The 22,040-nt window shown below is 39.2% G+C and overlaps 1 protein-coding gene across 2 annotated transcripts; it reads left to right on the top strand.

Annotated features, from left to right (window-relative positions):
- Positions 1 to 287: 287 nt before the first annotated feature.
- Positions 288 to 22,040, top strand: LOC127419315 (phospholipid scramblase 2-like). 2 transcript variants are annotated; one of them, XM_051660680.1, is made up of 9 exons: positions 288 to 453; positions 1,158 to 1,285; positions 11,775 to 11,984; positions 12,853 to 12,917; positions 13,003 to 13,045; positions 13,527 to 13,747; positions 15,378 to 15,539; positions 15,737 to 15,898; positions 18,972 to 22,040. In XM_051660680.1, the coding sequence occupies exons 2-9, from the start codon at positions 1,273 to 1,275 to the stop codon at positions 19,029 to 19,031; spliced, it is 936 nt and encodes a 311-aa protein (XP_051516640.1). In that variant the 5' UTR covers positions 288 to 453; positions 1,158 to 1,272; the 3' UTR covers positions 19,032 to 22,040. The 2 variants fall into 2 exon arrangements, with proteins under 2 accessions (XP_051516640.1, XP_051516694.1); XM_051660734.1 differs by having other exon boundaries at positions 293 to 459.

Below are 22,040 nucleotides of genomic sequence, written 5' to 3'. Positions count from 1 at the left end.
AATTTCCCAGAAACCGTGAGCAAATGGGATGTGTTGTAAATGGCTATTCGTGGCCCTTTGCGTGTTACATGGTTTTCACACTTACTGGGTCTACACGAGTAGCCTAATTGTAAAAGAACAAATACCACCCACATATGCAAAGACTTCCATTATCGCTGAAGTTTATTTGACATTGCAGTAAACCTATGAATATCCTATTTTTGTTGTAAATGTAACTTGTTGCTTAATAGAAGTCTTGTGTGTAAATGCGTCATAAAGTGGGAGGAGAAAGATTCACAGAGAAAACGAACGCTTCGTGTTTGGGCGTAGTGTTTGACGCTAAAACAATTTTTTAGCGTCTTTCCCCCCCATATCCTACAATCAATGCAACAACAGAAACTGCTCTGTGAAGAATTTGTTCCCTGAGGCTTGTTTGTGTTTGTGGAGTATCAAGCGTCACTCAAGGGAAGATATGTAAGTGTGAGTTGTTTTCGTGCAGGATTATTTTTTTCCTTTTCGAAGTCTGGTCAACACAGAGTATCCTTGTGCTTGAAGTCACTTTGCATGATCTGTGTTATATCTGTAGGCTATATATATGTTTTAACTATTTTTAGTGCATTAAGCTCAGTATTATCATAATACTGTATTAGTGACTAGACAATAACTAATATTTTATCAAGCCAACCAAATGTGTAGTTTCCTCGCACACTATATAGTGGTCGTCAACTAGCTTCTGCGACATTTGAATAAAGATTTATAATCACGTTTGAGGATGCTGTTATCACTTAAGTTTACATTTTTCTCCGTTTTATAATAATAATAATAATAATAATAATAATAATATATATATATATATATAATTTTTATTTTGTATTTATTTATTTATTTATTTATTTATTTTTGCTACTGCATGCCCACGTTGTCTTTGTGAGGCAACTTGAACCCATGCATACGATAAGCGCGAACAAATACATAGCCGTCGCCACACCCACTTGTATAACGTCATGATGTAATTGTTTCAGTGTGTTTCTCACTGCATTGAGCTCTTTATTAAAGAAGGAATGCGGTCTGATTTTAAGATTCCATCTACTTTTGCATTGTGTGTAAACCTTTAACATTTGGTCTTTTCATTCGAAGTTGGACTTAAGTTCTTGTGGACCTGTTTTGCTTGTTTCCAGCCCTTGTCTTTAACAAACACAACCTCCCTACATTTTCTTGGCCTACACCGTCACCTGTTGCTGATTGACTGATCCTGCTGGTGATTGCTTTTAAAGTCGCGCTCTTGCCTTCAACATGTCTGGACCAGGTAAAGATAATCTATTTTTTTATTTCCCTAAAGCAGGTGCGTAATGACGTTTGTGCATTTTAAGTTGTGGAAATGCATCAGTTTGTGAGATCTGCAATACCTGCATGACTTATTGTTACCCATTCATTGAGTTATGCTGACTATTATGGTAAAATCCACAAAAGTCTGTATTTCCCCCTGGCATGTGATTTGTGCTATTGTATGCTGCAGTGACCAAGGTGTGTCTTCCGGTGGAAAATGTAATTTCCCCTAGACGTCAGTGAAATGAATGCAAGAATTAAAAAAATGATACAAAGTGTCTGTGCTTCACATTTATGGATTTCCACAGGCTGTGCGATTTTAAGTTCTTGGAATGAGCCCTTGGATTATGAAATGTTAAACACATCTGGTCACAGATCTGCCATCTATCTATGGCTTTAGCTTTATTAGGTCTCTCTTTTCTTTTAGTACCCAACGCAATTAGGCAATACAGCCATAAGTGTGAACGTAAAACTGTTCTCACTTCAGTGAAAATGAATGTTTGTTTGTCATCATTTTAGACCTCTCCTCGCCATAAAATATTCCCTGTCCCTTCCACACTGGACTGTGTTTTTCTGATAAACTGACAGTCAAGTGACTTCCTTAACCCTGTTAGGAGTAATCTTTGGAGCAATTGTATTCTGAATAGGAACCGGACGCAAGCTTGAGAATTCTGGGAAGCTCTTAACAGTATTTCAGCCATTTAACAAAAAAGAGAGTGGATTGAAAGCAAATGATCTTCTCAACTACCATTGAATTTTGTAGTCATGTTCATGTGTCAGTGATTTATCTAATGCATGACTTAGAAAACCTGTCAGACATAGTCACAAAAAAAACTTGCAGAATAACTCAAGCCCAGTTAACACTAAACTGGAATTGCAACAAATTGAAGCGAGTATTCAAATGTGAGGGTGGTTTCAATGGGAAGGGTTCTGTGCATAAAGCCTGTTCTGATGATTCAGTCGTTGACAGATTTAATTGTGGTTTATAAACTATTTACATTTTTGGCTGGATGTGAAACGAATAAAATTCCTGAGTCCACTTGTCTGACATTGCTTTATTTTAAAATCCTTTCTGGAAAGCAGCTGATGAGAAGTCACATGCTATACAGAATTTTGTTAGATGATTCAGTACTCAAAACAGTTGCACAAACAGGATTTTCATGTTTGTGAACCTTTTAAGTGCATGTCTGCATGCATGGCTCAAATGTAATCTGATTGAGCCAGAATAAAAAATGACTCTTTCCAAATATGAACCTGTCAAATAGTCTTGAGCTACAAACACTGCGACTATGAACAGGAAGCTTATATGATGGAAGTGGCTTGCAATTCCATGTGGCAGGTCTAGAGAATCAAATCAGAAACAATCAAGGGCAGAGATGCAGTGGGTGTTTCCTTGGTCTTCCAGACAGCATTTCAATTTTACATTTATTCATTTGGCAAATGCTTTTATCCAAAGCAACGTAAAGGGCATGCAATGGATACATTGTAGCAGTTGACACAGACTCAGAAAGCATTTTGAGAAATGCCTACCAGAATACCTTTAAAAACAACAAACAAAGGATGGTGCAAGTTTGAACGTGCTTGTCCCTTCTTTTTCGCTAAAAATCTGTCCTCAAAGAATGCCCAGACCATTCATCAGTCAGGATAAGTCAACTTCACCAATAATTAATGAATATCGAATGCAGCATGCCACATTAATGCACATCATATCCATTCACTCTGGCCAAATCTCTTAACTAATGATTCCCTTGTGATTATGCCCAGTAGATTTTATAGTTATGCACAAGGATAGAGCTTGGATTCTGGAATTGGGATTACCTCTTTGTTTGGCAGGAACATTCCTCTGTTTATTTGATGTATTATTGTACATTTTTACACATAGATTGTTTTGGTTGTTTTATTTACAGCTTAGATGTCATGTCTTTCTTGCTTTTAGAAATGTCTCGTCCTGAGAGAGCCCCTCTCTGGTTTTGTATTGAAAAGGAATTTCTTGCCCCTATCTCGCCACTGCAAAGCCTTTCGATCAAACTAGCTGGAGAGGTTAAGTCGCACCCCGTTATTTTGCATTTGCACTCGATATGGACAAAAGTGTCCAGAGTGTTTAATTCGGATATTTATTTAAACGCAGCCTCGAGCATATGGCTGAACCCTAAACTATGTATTAATAAGTCCCCTTTTTGTTGGTCAGATTGGATTGTGAGGGGGGTTAATACACTTGGTGACCTATATGAGGGTGGAGTATTGAGACCTTTTGAAAATTTGGTTCAACATTTTGGCATTCCCAGATCTCAGTTTTATAAGTATTTACAGCTTCGCCACTATTTTGGGGAGTGGCACGCACCCCCCTAAAGCAGCAGGTGCTTTCGGAGAGGTGATTGCTGCTTTTGGAAAAGGCCATGAAGCATCAGTGTATTACTCCCTACTAATGCAGAGTCTGGGGGATGAAGCCTTGACTTCTCTCAAGAGTGTATGGGGAAAAAGATTTGAATTTGGTATTGGAGAATGGAGTGTGGACTAAGATTCTTAAAAATGTCAAGTCTGTATCTAGAGATACAAGGGTTCGCCATATGCAATTTAAGATTTTACATCGATTCTATTGGACCCCCTCTAGATTATATAGGCTTGGTCTTAAAGACACACCCACTTGCTGGCGATGCCAATCAGAAGTTGGAGACACTACCCGTGTCTTTTGGGGGTGTGTTAAGATCCAGGAGTTTTGGTTGCGGGTTCAGAGGTATTTGTGTGATGTTTTGAACACTCAGGTTTTGCTTTGTCCCAGACTCTGTATTTTGGGTGATGGGGCGGTCATGCATTTAGGGGATAATCACATAAAAAATTGGGTTCTGACCAGTCTCATGATCAGCAGGCAAGTAATTTTAAGGGGTTGGAAGTCAAGTGGAGCACCCTCTTTTTCGGAGTGGTGTGTGGAAGCTGCATTTGAAGAGGTGGTAAGTAGAAGGCTGGGGTTCAGGGAATTATTTGCTAAAAAATGGGGCAAATATTTAGTTTTTTTTGGGGACTCTCGGGGAGGGGATGTGGAGAGTGTAGTTTAGTTTAATCATGTATGTTTATTATTATTTTATTTATTTATTTGTGTGTGTGTGTGTGTGTGTGTATGTTATTAATAATAATAATAATAATAATATAAATATATATATATTTATTTATTTATTTATTTATTTTTGGATTGTGTGTATGTTATGTGGGACCACAGGGGTGTTCGTTAGGGGTCAGGGTGGGATTGTATTAGTAGGGTTTAAATGTAAAATGTTGATTCTTTATATATGACAGAACGCACCTCAACCATGACATTATCAGTAGAAATACCTCTGAAATGCTTTCGGGATTTGCTTCCAGCAACTTTGCTCGCCGTGTTTAGACGCAGTTCAACGCTGCTCTCGGGTGCAACCTCGTGGCACAAGTAACATCCGACTTGAAACTGTGGCCATACAATCTCCATCTCACTGGACGAGTTGAGATTACTCTGTGTTCAACCGAACACTCTAACGGATCCGAAGGAGACTGCTGAGCAATCCGCATCTTCATCCGTTTGCCTGCAGAAGTGAAGAGAAAAGATTTCTCTTCCCTCTTCAATCAAGTCAACGTTGCTGATTTCTCCGCCAGCCCGCCGAGAATCAGCAGCTGTACCGCCCACCGACAGAGCAAGGAAACGGCCTCCCGTCATCACCCGAGCCTCGAGGAACCGAGTCTGAGTTAAAGGACGGATGAACACACATTCTGCATCCTCGTGCGATTCAAGTAAGGTTACGTCTGGGCAGAGATGGAATATTATAGTGTTATTCTTGTGTACCAAGGTTATTGCTTGTACAGTTTACAGACCGCCATGTCCGCTCATTATTAATACTCAGGGTATTAATTATCACGAATTTGATTTGCTGTATTGTGGTCCAACCAAATTGGATTGTTGTGCATTTCCGCCATCGCGGGTGAGACTGGCACACTGAGTTTATCCATTAAAGAATCAAAGACCGGGACAGTTTATGAGCCGTCCACCGCGTCTCTGAATGATAAACTAACAGCTGCTTTCTCTCCCACGATCGCGAAACCGGCTTTGGGGCCGTCACTTTATTCTCTCTCTCTCTCTCTCTCTCTCTCGTACTAACAACACACGCATGCACGCGCGATCCCTCACAAACATTCTCGGACACATTTTTGGCTAGTAGATAGCTTCGTGATAAAGCTCAGCTTTGTCCCTAAGCTATCGTATAAGCGGATACACGCGGTAACTGGTAGACGCCACTGACTGGTTTCTCACCGCCCACATTCGCGGCCATATTCTCTGGCCGGAAGTCTCGTGTGACATACTCTCCACGAGAGTCACTACCGCCATTTTGTGCGCGTCCCTCCTTACACACACACACACCCACGTGTTATAGGATTATTTTATTTCCATATCTAATCATATCACTGTTTAGTTTGTAGTTGTAAGTCAGAAGTTTATTGACTGCATTGTATTAATTATTAATTTATATTACTGCATAAATAAACTTTGTTTATATTACAAAGAGAAGTGTTTTGGTTTGTTTTGCATACTCCTGTGTCATGCTGACGGGATGTCAGTGCTCGGATTCAAGCCTTCATTCATTGTTTTTTTCCCCGAAAATCGATATTCTTCGGATGTCGATTTTCCTAAGAAAACAATCTAATATTGAGACTGTTATACAATCTGGTTATTAGTCTCTGATTCCAGGGTGGTGCCCCGGCGATATTAATCCTTATTAATATTCTGTTGATTTTTGATAATTGATAATTATCTTTGATGATTGTTGAATTTGAATGATCAATAAGCTAGTGTTAATTTTAATTAATGTTCCATCGATGTTAACAATTAACGATTATCTTTGATAATTGTTGATTTAAAGGATTAAAAAAAGCTAACATTGATTCTCATCAATGTTCTATTGATTTTAATAATTAATAATTATCTTTGATAATTATTAATTATTGCTAATAACCAAACCCGCTCCTAAACGTAGCGCACTACATTTACTGGAGCCCCATATGAGGTTATGAGTTAGATTCAATTAATTAATTTACATATTCATTAATAACTAAAGAAATGTTTAATTATTTCTGATAGTAACACTGATCTAAATAACCAGTAAAGCCCTACACTATTCTTGTAAAATTGACATTTAAATGTGCTTAGTAATGGGGTAAATGCAAGACATTCTCTATTAAAGATGCATGTCAAACGTTCTCACTATTGTTTATGGACTTTTGGCAAAGGCTGCCGATATAATCATTAATTATTGGGGGAAATTTTATGCTTATCTGAATTATCAATTTGTCTGTGGTCAACATTCTGGTGTGCTGTGTCCGCTGTTGCGTCCTCCAGGTGCATGCAGCATATTGGTGGTGGCTGAGAGCAGGCCTGTAAAGTGCTTTGAGTGGTGTGTCCAGAAAAGTATAAATGTTGTTGTTGTTGTTGTTGTTGTTATTATTATTTGAGTCTGAAGAGTGGAAACTTACCAGGAATGGATAGGATGGATCGCAATCTGTGTAGAATGAAGACTTATATGCTATATATATATATATATATATATATATATATAATGTATATGTGTGTGTTCCAGTTTCAGCTTCTGTTAAGTTGATCAAACTATTCACCATATTTTCAGCCATTCAAGTCATTGTAGTCCTGAGCTATTGACAAACAGTAGGTTGACCTATCTTTTGGTAAAATTGGTCTGTGCTTACTGAAATTACAAACACTGCCACTGCCCAGTGGTCAAAGCGGTAAGTCTTGTTGGGCATTTGGGCATATGTGAGTGCCATTTTCCGGTCTAAATGTCCACAGAGGAGTGCTTAAAGTGAGTTGTTTTCAGCTGTACAGGCTATACAGTGAAGAGGAATGCATATTTTATAAATTGTACCCCCCAACCTAAACCAACCCATCAGTAAAGGAATAATGCAACCTCCAAATCGCGCTTATCGCTGATTATGTAAACACGATTACTTCCTGGTTACAATGTGGGATCCGAACCGGGTGTCCCACACTGCTAAGTGAAGCCGCGTGTTTCCAGTAGTACCACAGGGGAAGGTAGACACATTGGAGCTGATGCAAAAATGTCTGATATGAGATGGTGCTTGTCAGCGAGTCGGCATAATGTGCCCAATCCTAGGGTACTGGAACTCTCGGAAACAACATGCCGACTTCTAGTGTGATCGTGTTGAAGCAACTGCCTAAATTAAAGTTGGCACTTCTGAATTTACCGTGTCGAATGAGGGGATTAGACTTAAATATTGCGCTTAATATTGTCAAATATCAAGTTACACCAGCACGTTTACTCCTAAAGTTATTTAAGAATAGGTAGACTCTAGAGCAGGGGCTTTCAAAAAATTTGGCATCAAGGACCCCCAAATATGATCCCCTTGAAGGACCCCCTTCCTAAAATATATAGCCAGCTGTGGTGAGGAGGGTGTGGCCGGGCCGTGAGGATGCACGCCCGACACTGAATTCTCTTCAGCCAGGAGGGGGATAAAGACGAGCAGGAGGCGCCAGTCAGAGAGAGAGAGAGAGAGACAGGCGGCTGCTCTGTATGTGTGTGTCTGTGTGTTTGTTTGTTTAAGTTTATTTATGTAATTAAAGTTATGTTGACTGTTCTGCCGTTTCCCGCCTCCTCCTTGCCCATCTTGTGAACCCTGTTACACCAGCTATTCATTTTAATGTATAAAGTCCCATTAATCCTGATGAATGAAATATAATCTTATTAAAATATCACATTGAATTAGTCAGTGATCTATTTTCTACACAATATAAGAGTAATGTTAGATGTAAAAACCTGAAGAGATTTTTTTTTATTCAATTAAAATGTATTTTCATAGCACTTTTCACAAATACTGTTCCAAAGCAGATTTACAGAGAATATTGCTTTACAACCCCCTCTGAGCAAGCTAAAATAAAAAAAATTAAATAAAATAACTCCCTTGAAAGATACAACACAAGTACGGTCTGTTCTCAATAGGAAGAAGAAATGAACACATTTAGAAAGCAGAATGAAACAGTAATTTTGTCAAATGTTAACCTTTTTACTTCATTAAAAAAATAAAAAGAATTTCTGAAATTGTTTTGTGGACCCCCCAGTGGCACCCTGGGGGTCCCTGGACAAGTTTTAAAGCAACTTTTCATCCTCTATTTTATTAACATGATAGATAGTGCTTTGTAATTCATGTCCTGTCATGATTTTTTTATGATAAAATTTTATGGGTGAATGAAAAAAATATTTTCAATTACTGTATTGTTGACAATGGGAACATATTTGGAATTATACCAAAAAGTCATGAATGTGTACAAACAAATGCAATACATTTAAAAATATCTGCAGTCTAAAATAGATCAATTTAAAAGAGCATGGGAGGCCTATTCGAACCAACTTAAACTTAAAATCTTTAAAAGAATTTACTGACCTTGAATTTTAGAACTTTTCTTGAATATATTCTAATATAAAAATAGACTACACACATACTTTCCTCTGTTTGTCTTCATTCATTAATTTGAGCTGATTGTTTGTTTTGTGCTTTCTAATCCTTATTACCATAGCAAAAACAAACAAGATATCAGGATTGTGTGTCATTCAGAACTGAATTGAGAATACCTTTTAAATTCCATTTCATTTCCTGAATTTGAATTGCGTAAACAAAGAGGATGGAAAATTTAAACTTGAATTTTAATGAAAGTAAAAATACATTGGAATGCAATTCAAAGAAATGCAACTGCTGTAAGTGTAGTTTTTATTAATGCATTTGAGTTTTCTGTATGTATTAGAAATACATACGGTACGGCTACAGTATTAATGATAAGAAAGTACAAAACAAACAATCAGTATCAATTAATGATGACAAACAGAGGAAAGTGTGTGTGTGTGTGTGTATATATTAGACACATACACACACTACCGGTCAAAAGCTTTGAAACACTTGACTGAAATGTTTCTCATGATCTTAAAAATCTTTTGATCTGAAGGTGTATGCTTAAGTGTTTGAAATTAGTTTTGTAGACAAAAATATAATTGTGCCACCATATTAATTTATTTCATTATAAAACTAAAATTTAATTTAAAAAAAAATGTTTTTTAAATTGATGACTTGGACCAAATAATAAAGAAAAGCAGCCAATAAGTGCCCAACATTGATGGGAACTGCTTCAATACTGTTTAAAAAGCATCCCAGGGTGATTCCTCAAGAAGTTGGTTGAGAAAATGTCAAGAGTACATGTCTGCAAATTCTAGGCAAAGGGTGACTACTTTGAAGATGCTAAAATATAACACAGTTTTGATTTATTTTGGATTTTGTTTAGTCACAACATAATTCCCATATTTCCGTTTATGTTATTCCATACTTTTGATGACTTTACTATTATTCTAAATGTAAAAAAAAAAAAAATACAATAAAGAATGAGTGTTTGTATATACAGTGGTGTGAAAAAGTGTTTGCCCCCTTCCTGATTTCTTATTTTTTTGCATGTTTGTCACACTTAAATGTTTCGGATCATCAAACAAGTTTAAATATTAGTCAAAGATAACACAAGTAAACACAAAATGCAGTTTTTAAATGAAGGTTGTTATTATTAAGGGAAAACAAAATCCAAACCTACATGGCTCTGTGTGAAAAAGTGTTTGCCCCACCTGTTAAAACATAACTGTGGTTTATCACACCTGAGTTCAATTTCTCTAGCCACACCCAGGCCTGATTACTGCCACAGCTGTTCTCAATCAAGAAATCAATTAAATAGGACCTGCCTGACAAAGTGAAGTAGACCAAAAGATCTTCAAAAGCTAGACATCATGCCGAGATCCAAAGAAATTCAGGAACAAATGAGAAAGAAAGTAATTGAGATCTATCAGTCTGGAAAAGGTTATAAAGCCATTTCTAAAGTTTTGAGACTCCAGAGAACCACAGTGAGAGCCATTATCCACAAATGTCGAAAACATGGAACAGTGGCGAACCTTCCCAGGAGTGGCCGGCCGACCAAAATTACCCCAAGAGCGCAGCGACGACTCATCCAAGAGGTTACAAAAGACCCCACAACAACATCCAAAGAACTGCAGGCCTCACTTGCCTCAGTGAAGGTCAGTGTTCATGACTCCACCATAAGAAAGAGACTGGGCAAAAATGGCCTGCATGGCAGAGTTCCAAGACGAAAACCACTGCTGAGCAAAAAGAACATTAAGGCTCATCTCATTTTTGCCAGAAAACATCTTGATGATCCCCAAGACTTTTGGGAAAATACTCTGTGGACTGACAAGACAAAAGTTGAACTTTTTGGAAGGTGTGTGTGTCCCATTACATCTGGCGTAAAAGTAACACCGCATTTCAGAAAAAGAACATCATGCCAACAGTAAAATATGGTGGTGGTAGTGTGATGGTCAGGGGCTGTTTTGCTGCTTCAGGACCTGGAAGACTTGCTGTGATAAATAGAACCATGAATTCTGCTGTCTACCAAAAAATCCTGAAGGAGAATGTCCGGCCATCTGTTTGTGACCTCAAGCTGAAGCGAACTTGGGTTCTGCAGCAGGACAATGATCCAAAACACACCAGCAAGTCCACCTCTGAATGGCTGAAGAAAAACAAAATGAAGACTTTGGAGTGGCCTAGTCAAAGTCCTGACCTGAATCCTATTGAGATGCTGTGGCATGACCTTAAGAAGGCAGTTCATGCTCGAAAACCCTCCAGTGTGGCTGAATTACAACAATTCTGCAAAGATGAGTGGGCCAAAATTCCTCCACAGCGCTGTAAAAGACTCATTGCAAGTTATCGCAAACGCTTGATTGCAGTTGTTGCTGCTAAGGGTGGCCCAACCAGTTATTAGGTTTAGGGGGCAATCACTTTTTCACACAGGGCCATGTAGGTTTGGATTTTGTTTTCCCTTAATAATAACAACCTTCATTTAAAAACTGCATTTTGTGTTTACTTGTGTTATCTTTGACTAATATTTAAACTTGTTTGATGATCTGAAACATTTAAGTGTGACAAACATGCAAAAAAATAAGAAATCAGGAAGGGGGCAAACACTTTTTCACACCACTGTATACACACACACACACACACACACACACACACACACATACAAGAAACAAAGGTTCAGTGGTCAGGAAATTCTTTTCAAGATTCCATGTAAATTTACGATTGGCCTCAATATACCAAACAGTATACACAAACTATAAAAAATAAGCATTCACACACATTTCCCTGGTAATTACCTACTGTAACACCACAATAAATGTTTATGACAGTCAACAGACTTGCAGTGATGGCTGTTATTCAAACAACAAATAGAAAAAATGTCAAGACCAACTACTGTATATCATGGTTAATACTTTGCTGATTGTTTATACACTTTTGTGTTAATATTTCATGTCAGAGTGAAGCCAAAAAACATTATTACTGTAATAAAGTCCTTTCTAAGATTACACTTTGCACTCTTTTCCTTTTATATGTTCTTCTAGGTTATCCATCCCCTAACCAGCCTCCATATCCCATGACCCAGGTAGGTGGACAATCCATGCCCCCCTATCCAATGGGAGGTTATGGAGAGCCTGGGCATGCTCCACCACCTGTAGGGTTCCAAGTAGGATACCAGCCAGTTCCAGATCAGCCAGTCTTGTATCAACCTGGTCCAACTAGTCCAGCATCTCACCAGGGCCAGCCATATGGAGGTAAGCATATAGATAAATATATTTAAGAATAGATAAATAAATATATATGAGTGCATAAGAATCTGCAAGATGTTTATCATATAAAAGACAAAAGAATTACTGAATTTGCACAAATAATCCTGTTCAAAAGTGTACATCCCCTTGGTTTTTAATATGGTGTGTTGCTTTCTCGATGATCAACGACTGTTTGTATTTTTTGTAATAGTTGTGCATGAGTCCTTGCTTTGTCTTGTGCAGTGAAGTAGCCCACTGTGCTTAAGAAAAATCCTCTAGTTTCTGCACGATCTTTGCCTATCCAGCATCTTCTGCACATTTGACTTCTTCCTAACATTCTTCCTAGCAAACAGCTTTGACATTTAGGACAACTAAGGGACTATTACAATATAATAATGCACAACTATTACAGAAGTTGCAAACATTCATTGTTGCTCAAAAAGGCAACATGCAATGTTAAGAACCATAGGGATGCAAACTTTTGAACAAGATGATTTGAGTACATTGTTATTTTCTCTTGGGATATATGTAAATATTTATGTAATTTTTGAAGGGTGGTACTAAAAAAAAAAAAAAAGATCTTTTATATTTGTATTATATACCAATCATATTTTCTTTATTTGAAAATACTTGAAATAGTAGGCAAATCTGCCTAGTCTGAAGCATATACTCTCAGCTAAAACAAACTGTACATTGCGAAATATTGGAAAAAGTTAAGTCTACTTTGCAGAATTAAGTGTGAGATTCATTTAGTTAATACATTCTAATGAACATGAAAACAATGCAAGAAAGTTATTGCTGGATGATGCAAGCTGACTGACTGACTGATGATGACGATGATGTGTATCTCTGTCTTTCTCGGAACCTTCACTAGCTCCTGCTGCTGTACCACTGTCAGTGCCTGCTGGAGTACCACCTGGTCTGGAGTACCTCACTCAGGTAGATCATATCTTTCTCACCACATTACAATTAAGTGCTCTGTAAATTTAATGTCTTGTTGCTAGTAATTCTTTGTGCATTTCAGATTGACCAGATCCTCATTCACCAGAAAGTGGAGTTGTTAGAGGGTAAGTGCTTCTATACGTAGATGAAGATGTTTACAACATAATTTTAATGCACTATATGCATTAAATAAAAGCTTGTCTAGTTTATTTTCATTTGTATGTAATTTTTTTCAAACAAAATTTAAAAAATCTTATAAAATATTTTAAAGCATTGTTTTGCTTAGAATTGAACCCTTGAGGCAAAGTCATGGGCATATTATTCACATTAAAACATGAATTAATAAACATAAAAATTCATAATATAGCAAGAGAACCGAAATATTACGTTTTTTTATTTATTTTTTTTTATTTAATGATTAGCTTTGTTACAGTACATCGGTAAAGTAATTGATTTATTTTGTTGATGATGGAACAATGTTACTCTACGTTTTTTTACTATTACACTCTTATAGTTATATTAGGAAAAAAACTTTGATCCAAAATTTTTTAAATTTTTAAAAATTTAATTTTGTAACTTTTCTGCATATTCTTTGGTCCTATGCAGCAATCATTGGCTTTGAGACCAACAACCAGTATGAGATCAAAAATAGCCTCGGCCAAAAGATCTACTCCGCCAAAGAAAAGAATGACTGCTGCACACGCAACTGCTGTGGTGCATTGCGCAGCTTTGATATGAAGATCAAAGACAACACGGACCGAGAGGTCATGCGGCTGATCAGACCTTTCCGTTGTGCCAGCTGTTGGTGCCCCTGCTGTCTGCAAGAGGTAGAAAAGACTCAAGTCATATCATTGATAATGTAACATATTTCTAAAGGTTTAACACCAAAGTGATTTTGGAAGTTGCACGGAACAAAAGGTGAACATATTTATATAACAATTAATACAGTGTTACACTGTGCCCTTAAATGGGTCATGACATGAGAAATCACATTTTCCTTGATCTTTTCGCAAATAAGTGGTCATTGTACTATAAAAAATACTGTAAGTTTCAGAACTCAAAACTTACTCCTCTCTGCAAAAAAAGCATTTGTTGAAACTAAGCTGCCAAAACGACTCATTTTCTATTAGCTCCACATTGTGATGTCACTGTGTTAGACATCTGCATTTGACCGCCTTCACAACAACACATCAACTCCTGCTTTACCTTATCATTTCCGTAGCCAGTAAGATGATAAGGAGAGAGCAGGTCAGTCAAGAGCAGAGAGCCAATCATAAAAGTGGGCGTTTACCATCAAGTCTTAAAGGAGAAGCAGCAGCAAAACTGAGCATTTCTGACAGAGGGTCAAAATGAGCGTGGAAAATGATCATGTTTTACAAATATATAACTTTTTTTGTTTGTTTGTTTTGCAAAAAACCTTACTAATTTAAGGGAACCTCAAGGAACATATTAAAATGATAACAAAAAGGCATGTCATGAATCCCTTAAGGCATTACTTGCTGGAATTTGATTATTTACTTTTTCATTTTAAGATTATACAGTCATAAAGTTTTCTATGAAAACAACCTTGTATTGTTAGGTTTTGGCTGGTTTAGTCATCCTAAGTACATGCTGTGTGATTACAACAATATACTATGGCAGTGTGTGTGATTTTGAGTTATAAATGGCATAGAGTCTCATAGAGAGAGACAGTTGACCTACAGACGTGGTTTTACAGTCTTCACTCAACATTTACACTATTTTGTTTATTAGTTTGAATATTTGCGCATCTGTTAGCCTAAAAGACAATTTAGGCATTGCTATTAATTAGGAATTGATATTTCTAACTATTGAGTGGTCGCACTAAAAAAAGATCTTTAACTGTTTATTCTGCTAAACCATCTGTTACTCTAAGGCTACGTCTACATTTGAAAACAGTGTTTTCATATTCGAAATGTTCTACGTCCACACTGCTGTTTTCAAGCATTTTCCAAAAGTTGCTCGTCCACACTGAAACATATAAAAAAAGCTTAAATCCCCTTACTGTGCATGTGAAAAATCACTGTTGCATGTACAGTCTGAAACACAATTGTCCTCATGTTCCGTCCTCGGACACCAGTTCTGAGTAAACTTCCCCTCACCTTTGAAAGAATACAATGTGAATGTTGTACAAAGTAAAATTTAACGCCGTTAAAGTGAATATCAGGCAAAACAGCGCCGATGTCGTTTTCAGATATCTCCGTTTTCCCAGTCCACACTACAACTTGAAGACGGCATTTTAAAATTGATCCACTTGAGAGAGCGTTTTTAAAAAAAGCTCTGCATTCACTGACAAAAACGCTGTTCTGGAAGGCCAAAACGGAGAGAAAAAGATTAGTATGGATGTGGCCTAAGATGTCTTCTGTTTTGAAGAGTTCAGGTGTACCTATGTATTACATACATTTATTCACACAATTGATGTGTATATTTCACCTTCAGCTGGAGGTACAGGCACCCCCAGGAACGACCGTAGGGTATGTGAAACAGGACTGGCACCCCTGTTATCCAAAATTCTCCATCCAGGGATCTAACAAGGAGACATTGATGAAGCTCGAGGGGCCCTGCTTGGCATGTAACTGCTGTAGTGATGTGAACTTTGAGGTAACCTTTTGAACTGCATGACCTTTCAAACATAATCATGTAGAAAAAAATGCTATATGTTGATCAAGTATCATTTTAGTGTTCATTTAACAACACCAGTTCTTGTTGCGGTTGTACTCTTGTTAATACATAAGTCAGTCAAGGCAAAAAGTACAGCTGATATGGGCAAACATTATACAGACTTTTTCTTTCTGTAGCTCAAAGGCAAGGATGGTGGGCAGTCTATTGGTCGAATCAGTAAGCAGTGGAGCGGCCTTTTAAAGGAAGTCTTCACTGACACTGACAACTTTGGCATCCAGTTCCCTCTGGACATGGATGTTAAGATGAAGGCTGTACTTATGGGCGCTTGCTTCCTCATTGTGAGTATTAAATTAATGGCATATTTGAGTGACTTGCAAGTTAGATCTGAAGTGCTTCACAGGGCCTTAAAGGCAGGGACTAATTAGCCCCAATTCTGAGCACTTGTATTTTTTTTTTAGTGCCTTAAAATTTTGCACAGTACTGTATAGTTTAATATTCCGTCCAAGTGACGTAAAACAATACTCATAAAAGAACTGCTTGTGTGTACGCATCTTTTGAAAGATGTCGTATCGCAAGTGTTCCTGTGAGTGATGCATCTTTCCGTCAGACCAACATGAGAGTTGCGTTCGCTGTTTGGGCCGCCCACGCCGAAGCAGCTCTCATGGGGTTAGCCTGCCCTCACTGTGAGGGCATGAGTCTCAAGACGCTCCACTCTAGGGTCGCCTTCATTCTGAGGGACGATTCCGCCTCACGTGCACTCCCGACCACTTCCACCGTGTTATGTTTCGAGGGACCACATGAGGAAGCACGGTGGGGCTTCGAGGTAGAGCTGGAAGAATCTGAGGAGGATCTTGTGCCGGCGCAAGCCCCACGAGTCCCTCTATCTCCCCACACAGCGTCTTCACCAGTGCAGTACGGGCGTGACGACCTCCAGCCCTCTATGAATGAGCACGGTGTATTCGGGGGGGCTGTGGATGATAATGATGCGTGTCCCTCACAGCATCGAAAGAATGGTCCATGGAGGATGCTGCAGCCCCTCCCCCCCACCGAGGGTGAGGAGCACACACTGGCCATTGATACGAGTTACTCCACGTCATTGATCGGGCAGTTGAGGAGCTCGGCCTTGAGTGGTCGCCTCCTGTCGAGCTGGAAAATTCTCATCTGAATGAATGATTCCTGCACACCGTCCACCGTCAAAAGACGTGGTTCGGAAAGCAGTGTCATTCTTCCCTGAGGTTTCTGGAAATGTTAATATATTAAGCAGCCCGATATTAAGCAGCCCTCCATTGGAAATACCGCTGAGGAGGGATCTGCTCTCTCAAGCACAGGGCACGATTTGGCATCCCCAGCCGGAGCTGTGGAGCCTACACGTATGGCTCCTGAACGGAGTACAATGAACAAGCCAAAATTTGCTCAGTCTGTAAAAAACACCATTTTGCAGGCTAAAGTGCCATCTACGAGATGCCTCTCTGCACTAAAATGGCGTGTGTTTGCGGATAGGTGCTCTTTAAGCAGCAAAGACCCATAACGGTGATCTTTACATGCCTTCAAGAGCGGTTGGATGCAGGTCTTACTCCATCAACGCTTAAGGTTTACGTAGCGACCATCTTGGCATTTCAAGCCCCAGAGGCTGGCTCCTCTATAGGCAGACATGATCTAATCATAAAGTTCCTTAGGGGAGCAAGGCGCTTGAATCCCCCTCGCCCTGCTACGATTGAATCTGGTACTGAGCGTGCTCACGAGCCCCCTCCCCCGTTTGAACCTTTGGAATCCGTTGAGTTACGTGTGCTCTCTTTCGAGATGGCACTGCTGTTGGCTCTGGCCTCAGTCAAACAGGTTGGCGATATACATGCGCTGTCGGTTGACTGTTCATGTCTGGAATGTGGTCCCGGGCTTTCAAAAGCCACCATCAAACCCAAAAAAGGCTATGTGCCTAAGGTGCTTTCCACACTCTTAGGGCTCAGATAGTGCACCTACAAGCTTTCTCTTCTCCACTGTCTAATTCAGATGAGGAGCAGTTATCACATTTATTATGCCCCGTGCGCACACATGTGGAGCGCACTCGTCAAATTAGTACGTCAGATCAGCTCTTTGTTTATGGAGGATGCACAAAAGGCATGTCCGTCTCCAAACAAAGGCTCTCTCACTGGATCGTTGATGCGATCACCCTCACTTATGAATTACAGTGCGTGAGATGCCCTATTGACGTGAAAGCACATTCAACTAGAGGCATGGCCTCTTCATGGGCATGGGCAAATGGTGTATCCCTACAAGATATATGCTTTGCAGTAGGATGATCTTCGCAAAACACGTTAGCAAGGTTTTATAACCTAGACATGGCGCCAATGCTTCACGAGTCCTCTCTGTCTAGAGAACTTACTATTCCAACACCCGGCGGGTGAGCCCAAGCCCCTTATCATGGGCAGGCTACCTGTTATATTTTGATACAGTTGTCTGTGTAGGCCACTGCCCAATTTACTCATACTGGAAGTCACAAGCACTTCCAATAAAAATTATAAAACTTCCCTCCCTACCTCTGGTACGAAAGGGTTCAATTATACTCGGGGTATTATATGACTCATACACATCCTCAGACTAAGATTAACTTCCCGTCTGGTTTTCACCATGTGGGGTTATTCATTTTCATACACCCTAAAGAGATATTATACGAAGTCACTGCCTGACGGGTCTGTGACCTTATACACCTATTCTTCTAAGTGTTTTATACCCTGGTGCATCCAAGGGTACTATGTTATGTAGCGTGGTGTGATCGGACTCCGTTCCCCAAAGCGTTCAGCAATGTCTCGTGAACTGAATCGATAGGGAACGTCTCCGGTTACTCTTGTAACCTAGGTTCCCTGAGATGAAGGGAATGAGACATTGCGAACTTGGCTGCACTAGTACTTCAGACTTTCGAGGTACAAGTGATGCGTTCTTGTCCTCAGTCAGAAAATTCTGAAGAAATAGTGTGTGAGCGCCCGCTTATATAGGGCAAATGCACGCCTAAAATGGCAGGGCTCAAACACCATTGCCAATCATAAGATTGCCATTATGATACAAAGTCTTTAACTAGGTTGTGGAAAAGGAATTTCCCCAAAGCATTCAGCAATGTATTGTTCCTTTCATCTCAGGGAACCGAGGTTACAAGAGTAACCGGAGACGTTTTCTTGCTTGTTCTGTATCTTTGCGTTCTCCTCTACAGTGGCTAAATAATGTTCAGATCCAGCTTAGCTACTTAGGTCAACTTGTCTTTGAAAATTCTAAACTGCTAACAGATTTTGCAAGGGATAGATGTGATGAGCACCACTGTATTAAAAAATTGTGTAGTGCACCAAAAATCACACACTAGAATACAATCTTTCCCACTATAGATGTCTGTCTCATGGATCTTTGTTCTCTCTCTTCTCATAGGATTTCATGTTCTTTGAAAAAGTTGGAGACACCAACCAGCGGAATACTGTGTTCTCTTAGAGAGTGAGAAGGATGTTACTGTTACTTGCAAAATACATTTTGTAAATCCACATCATTTTGAAAATCTTGATGAAATACCTGACATTCAGTGGATGACATCTGATAAATCTGAGCTTCCATTAATTCCATTTTGTTAGGTAACCAAAGCCTATAATCAGCTCCCACTGAAGTTAAACCAAAGGACACGTTTAAAGTAATTTTTATAGTGTTCACTTGCAGTGCAATATTTGCAGTCTTACAAAGCAATATTTACAATGACCAATTGTGTATTATGAGCGCCTGCTCATTGTGTGCCTTTTAAAAGATCATGGCCTACAATAATAACAAAGAATTTGTACAAGTGTACCAGCATCTAACATTTAAATGTCTTTGTTCTGTTTAAGTGTTTTTTTCTATAAACTACTAGCAGTAACCGTATAAATGTTTCTAGGTATATGTCATGTTCTGCAGAAAGCATATTTTTCTGCATGTTATTATGAAGGAAATTTAGTTTTATAGTGCTGAATGTAAAGCATTTCACTCAGAACCTCCACACACACACAAAAACACACCTTTCATTTAAGCAACATCTTAGAGAGGGAAAACCACAGACAAGTATTAACAAGCTGTGTGCATTGAACAGTTCCAATGAGTATAAATAGTGTCCAACACCAGGCACTTGGCTGCACAGTATACCATTGAGTCTTTCAAATCTCAAAACAGTCTATTAAAGATGTGTTAGTTATATCCATAAAAAACTAATGAGAATTCATGTGTGGCGGGGTGAGCAAGAGACAGACACAGTGGGTGTGGCGTCAAGCCTCGGAGAGGCATTTATTGGAAACGATAATAAACGTAAAATGTCAAAGTGTCCAAGGGGAAATTGTGTTTATAATAAAAGGGGGAATCTGGCATCCTCGCGGTGAAAGGCGTGGGGTAGTGTTCATAGGGAAGCCCAGGCACGAGCTGGGTCAGTCGGCCGCTCACACTCCTCTCCAAAGTCCACGGCGCGTGGGGCGGCGGCGTCACTGGCGGCCTGTCTTCCCAGGCCCGCGGCAAGCGTTAGCGGAAGGCGGCCCGGCATCTAGCCCGTCGGGGGCAACGTGAGCTTATGTTACTCATTACGGGGTCCGAAGAACGGGTCCGGCAGCGCGTCCACTCGCCCGATCCCGCCTGGGCGTGCGAGGATGCCAGTGTGTGCACACATGGAGATTTGGAGCCAGCGCCCCGAGAAGAGGTGCGTACCGCGTTTTAAAGACCGCGGTGATGAAGCATTATCCCCATCAGCTGTGCTTCATTCACCGCTGACCAAACGAGGCTTATTAATTATGCACTTCTTCTCGCTCTCCCGCCCAACTCTCGTCTTGAGGCTGGCTGAAGTGCGGCCCTAAGAGGCGGGGCGACAATGACGATCCAGAGGAGCAGATCATTCCGCCACACATGTTAAAGGATTGAATAAAAAGCCTTATCCAGCATCCGAAAACAGCTGTTATTGTTCTGTATTTATCTGAAGAAGAATAAATACCACATGAACATTATCTCAACAGACTTTATTACAGACTGGCTTTGGTAATCAAATGGGTGAATATGCTTGCAGTGGGCAAGATTTAGTAATAAACACTGAACAGAAAGAAACACATTTGAAAATGGTTAAAATATGGGAACGAATCTGTTTAATGCTCATTTACTTGCCAACTCCCTTCGAGGATATTGAGTTTCATTCCATAGACAGAGGTCTAAAAATCTCATAATTCTCTTCACAGGCTCCATTTTAATAAAATCAAGATCATGTATATCCAAGATCATGTTTATTTCAAAATAATGTTAATAATTTGTTAAAAAATATAAAGGATAATCAATACTTTTCTAATCAAAAATATGTAGTGATTGAATTACAGGATCTGCACTTCAGATTGGAAGCACCCAGACTCTTTAAATAAATGTATTACCCTTAGACTAGTTGTTTTGCATAGCAATTAATAATATGTCAAAACCTCCATTAGGAAGCATTTAATTCTCATTGTATGCTCAAAGGTTAATATGAATTAATAAATCCATATGTACACATGCGGCCAAAAGTTTGGAATAATGTACAGATTTTGCTGTTTTGGAAGGAAATTGGTACTTTAATTCACCAAAGTGGCATTGAACTGATCACAAAGTATAGTCAGGACATTACTGATGTAAAAAACAGCACCATCAATATTTGAAAAAAGTCATTTTTGATCAAATCTAGACAGGCCCCATTTCCAGCAGTCTTCACTCCAACACCTTATCCTTGAGTAATCATGATAAATTACTAATTTCATACTAGAAAATCACTTGCCATTATATCAAACACAGCTGAAAGCTATTTGGTTCATTAAATGATAGCTTAACATTGTCTTTGTGTTTGTTTTTGAGTCATCACAGTATGCAATAGACTGACATGTCTTAAGGTCAGTATTAGGTCAAAAATGACAAAAAAGAAACAGCTTTCTCTAGAAACTCATCAGTCAATCATTGTTTTGAGGAATGAAGGCAATACAATGCTTGAAATTGCCAAAAAACTGAAGATTTCATTCAAAGGTGTACACTACAGTCTTCAAAGACAAAGGACAACTGGCTCTAACAAGGACAGAAAGAGATGTGGAAGGCCAGATATACAACTAAACAAGAGGATAAGTACATCAGAGACTCTAGTTTGAGAAATAGACACCTCACATGTCCTCAGCTGACAGCTTCATTGAATTCTACCCGCTCAACACCAGTTTCATGTACAACAGTAAAGAGAAGACTCAGGGTGCAGGCCTTATGGGAAGAACTGCAAAGAAAAAGCCACTTTTGAAACCGAAAAACAAAAAGAAAAGGTTAGAGTGGGCAAAGAAACACAGACATTGGACAACAGATAACTGGAAAAGAGTGTTATGGATCTTAACCCCATTGAGATTTTGTGGGATCAGCTAGACTGTAAGGTGCGTGAGAAGTGCCCGACAAGACAGCCACATCTATGGCAAGTGCTACAGGAAGCGTTGGGTGAAATGTCACCTG

Source organism: Myxocyprinus asiaticus, chromosome 1, assembly GCF_019703515.2.
Source record: "Myxocyprinus asiaticus isolate MX2 ecotype Aquarium Trade chromosome 1, UBuf_Myxa_2, whole genome shotgun sequence".
Taxonomy (NCBI): domain Eukaryota; kingdom Metazoa; phylum Chordata; class Actinopteri; order Cypriniformes; family Catostomidae; genus Myxocyprinus; species Myxocyprinus asiaticus.
Note: the sequence above shows the minus strand (reverse complement) of the source record. Positions and strands in the feature narration are given on the sequence as shown.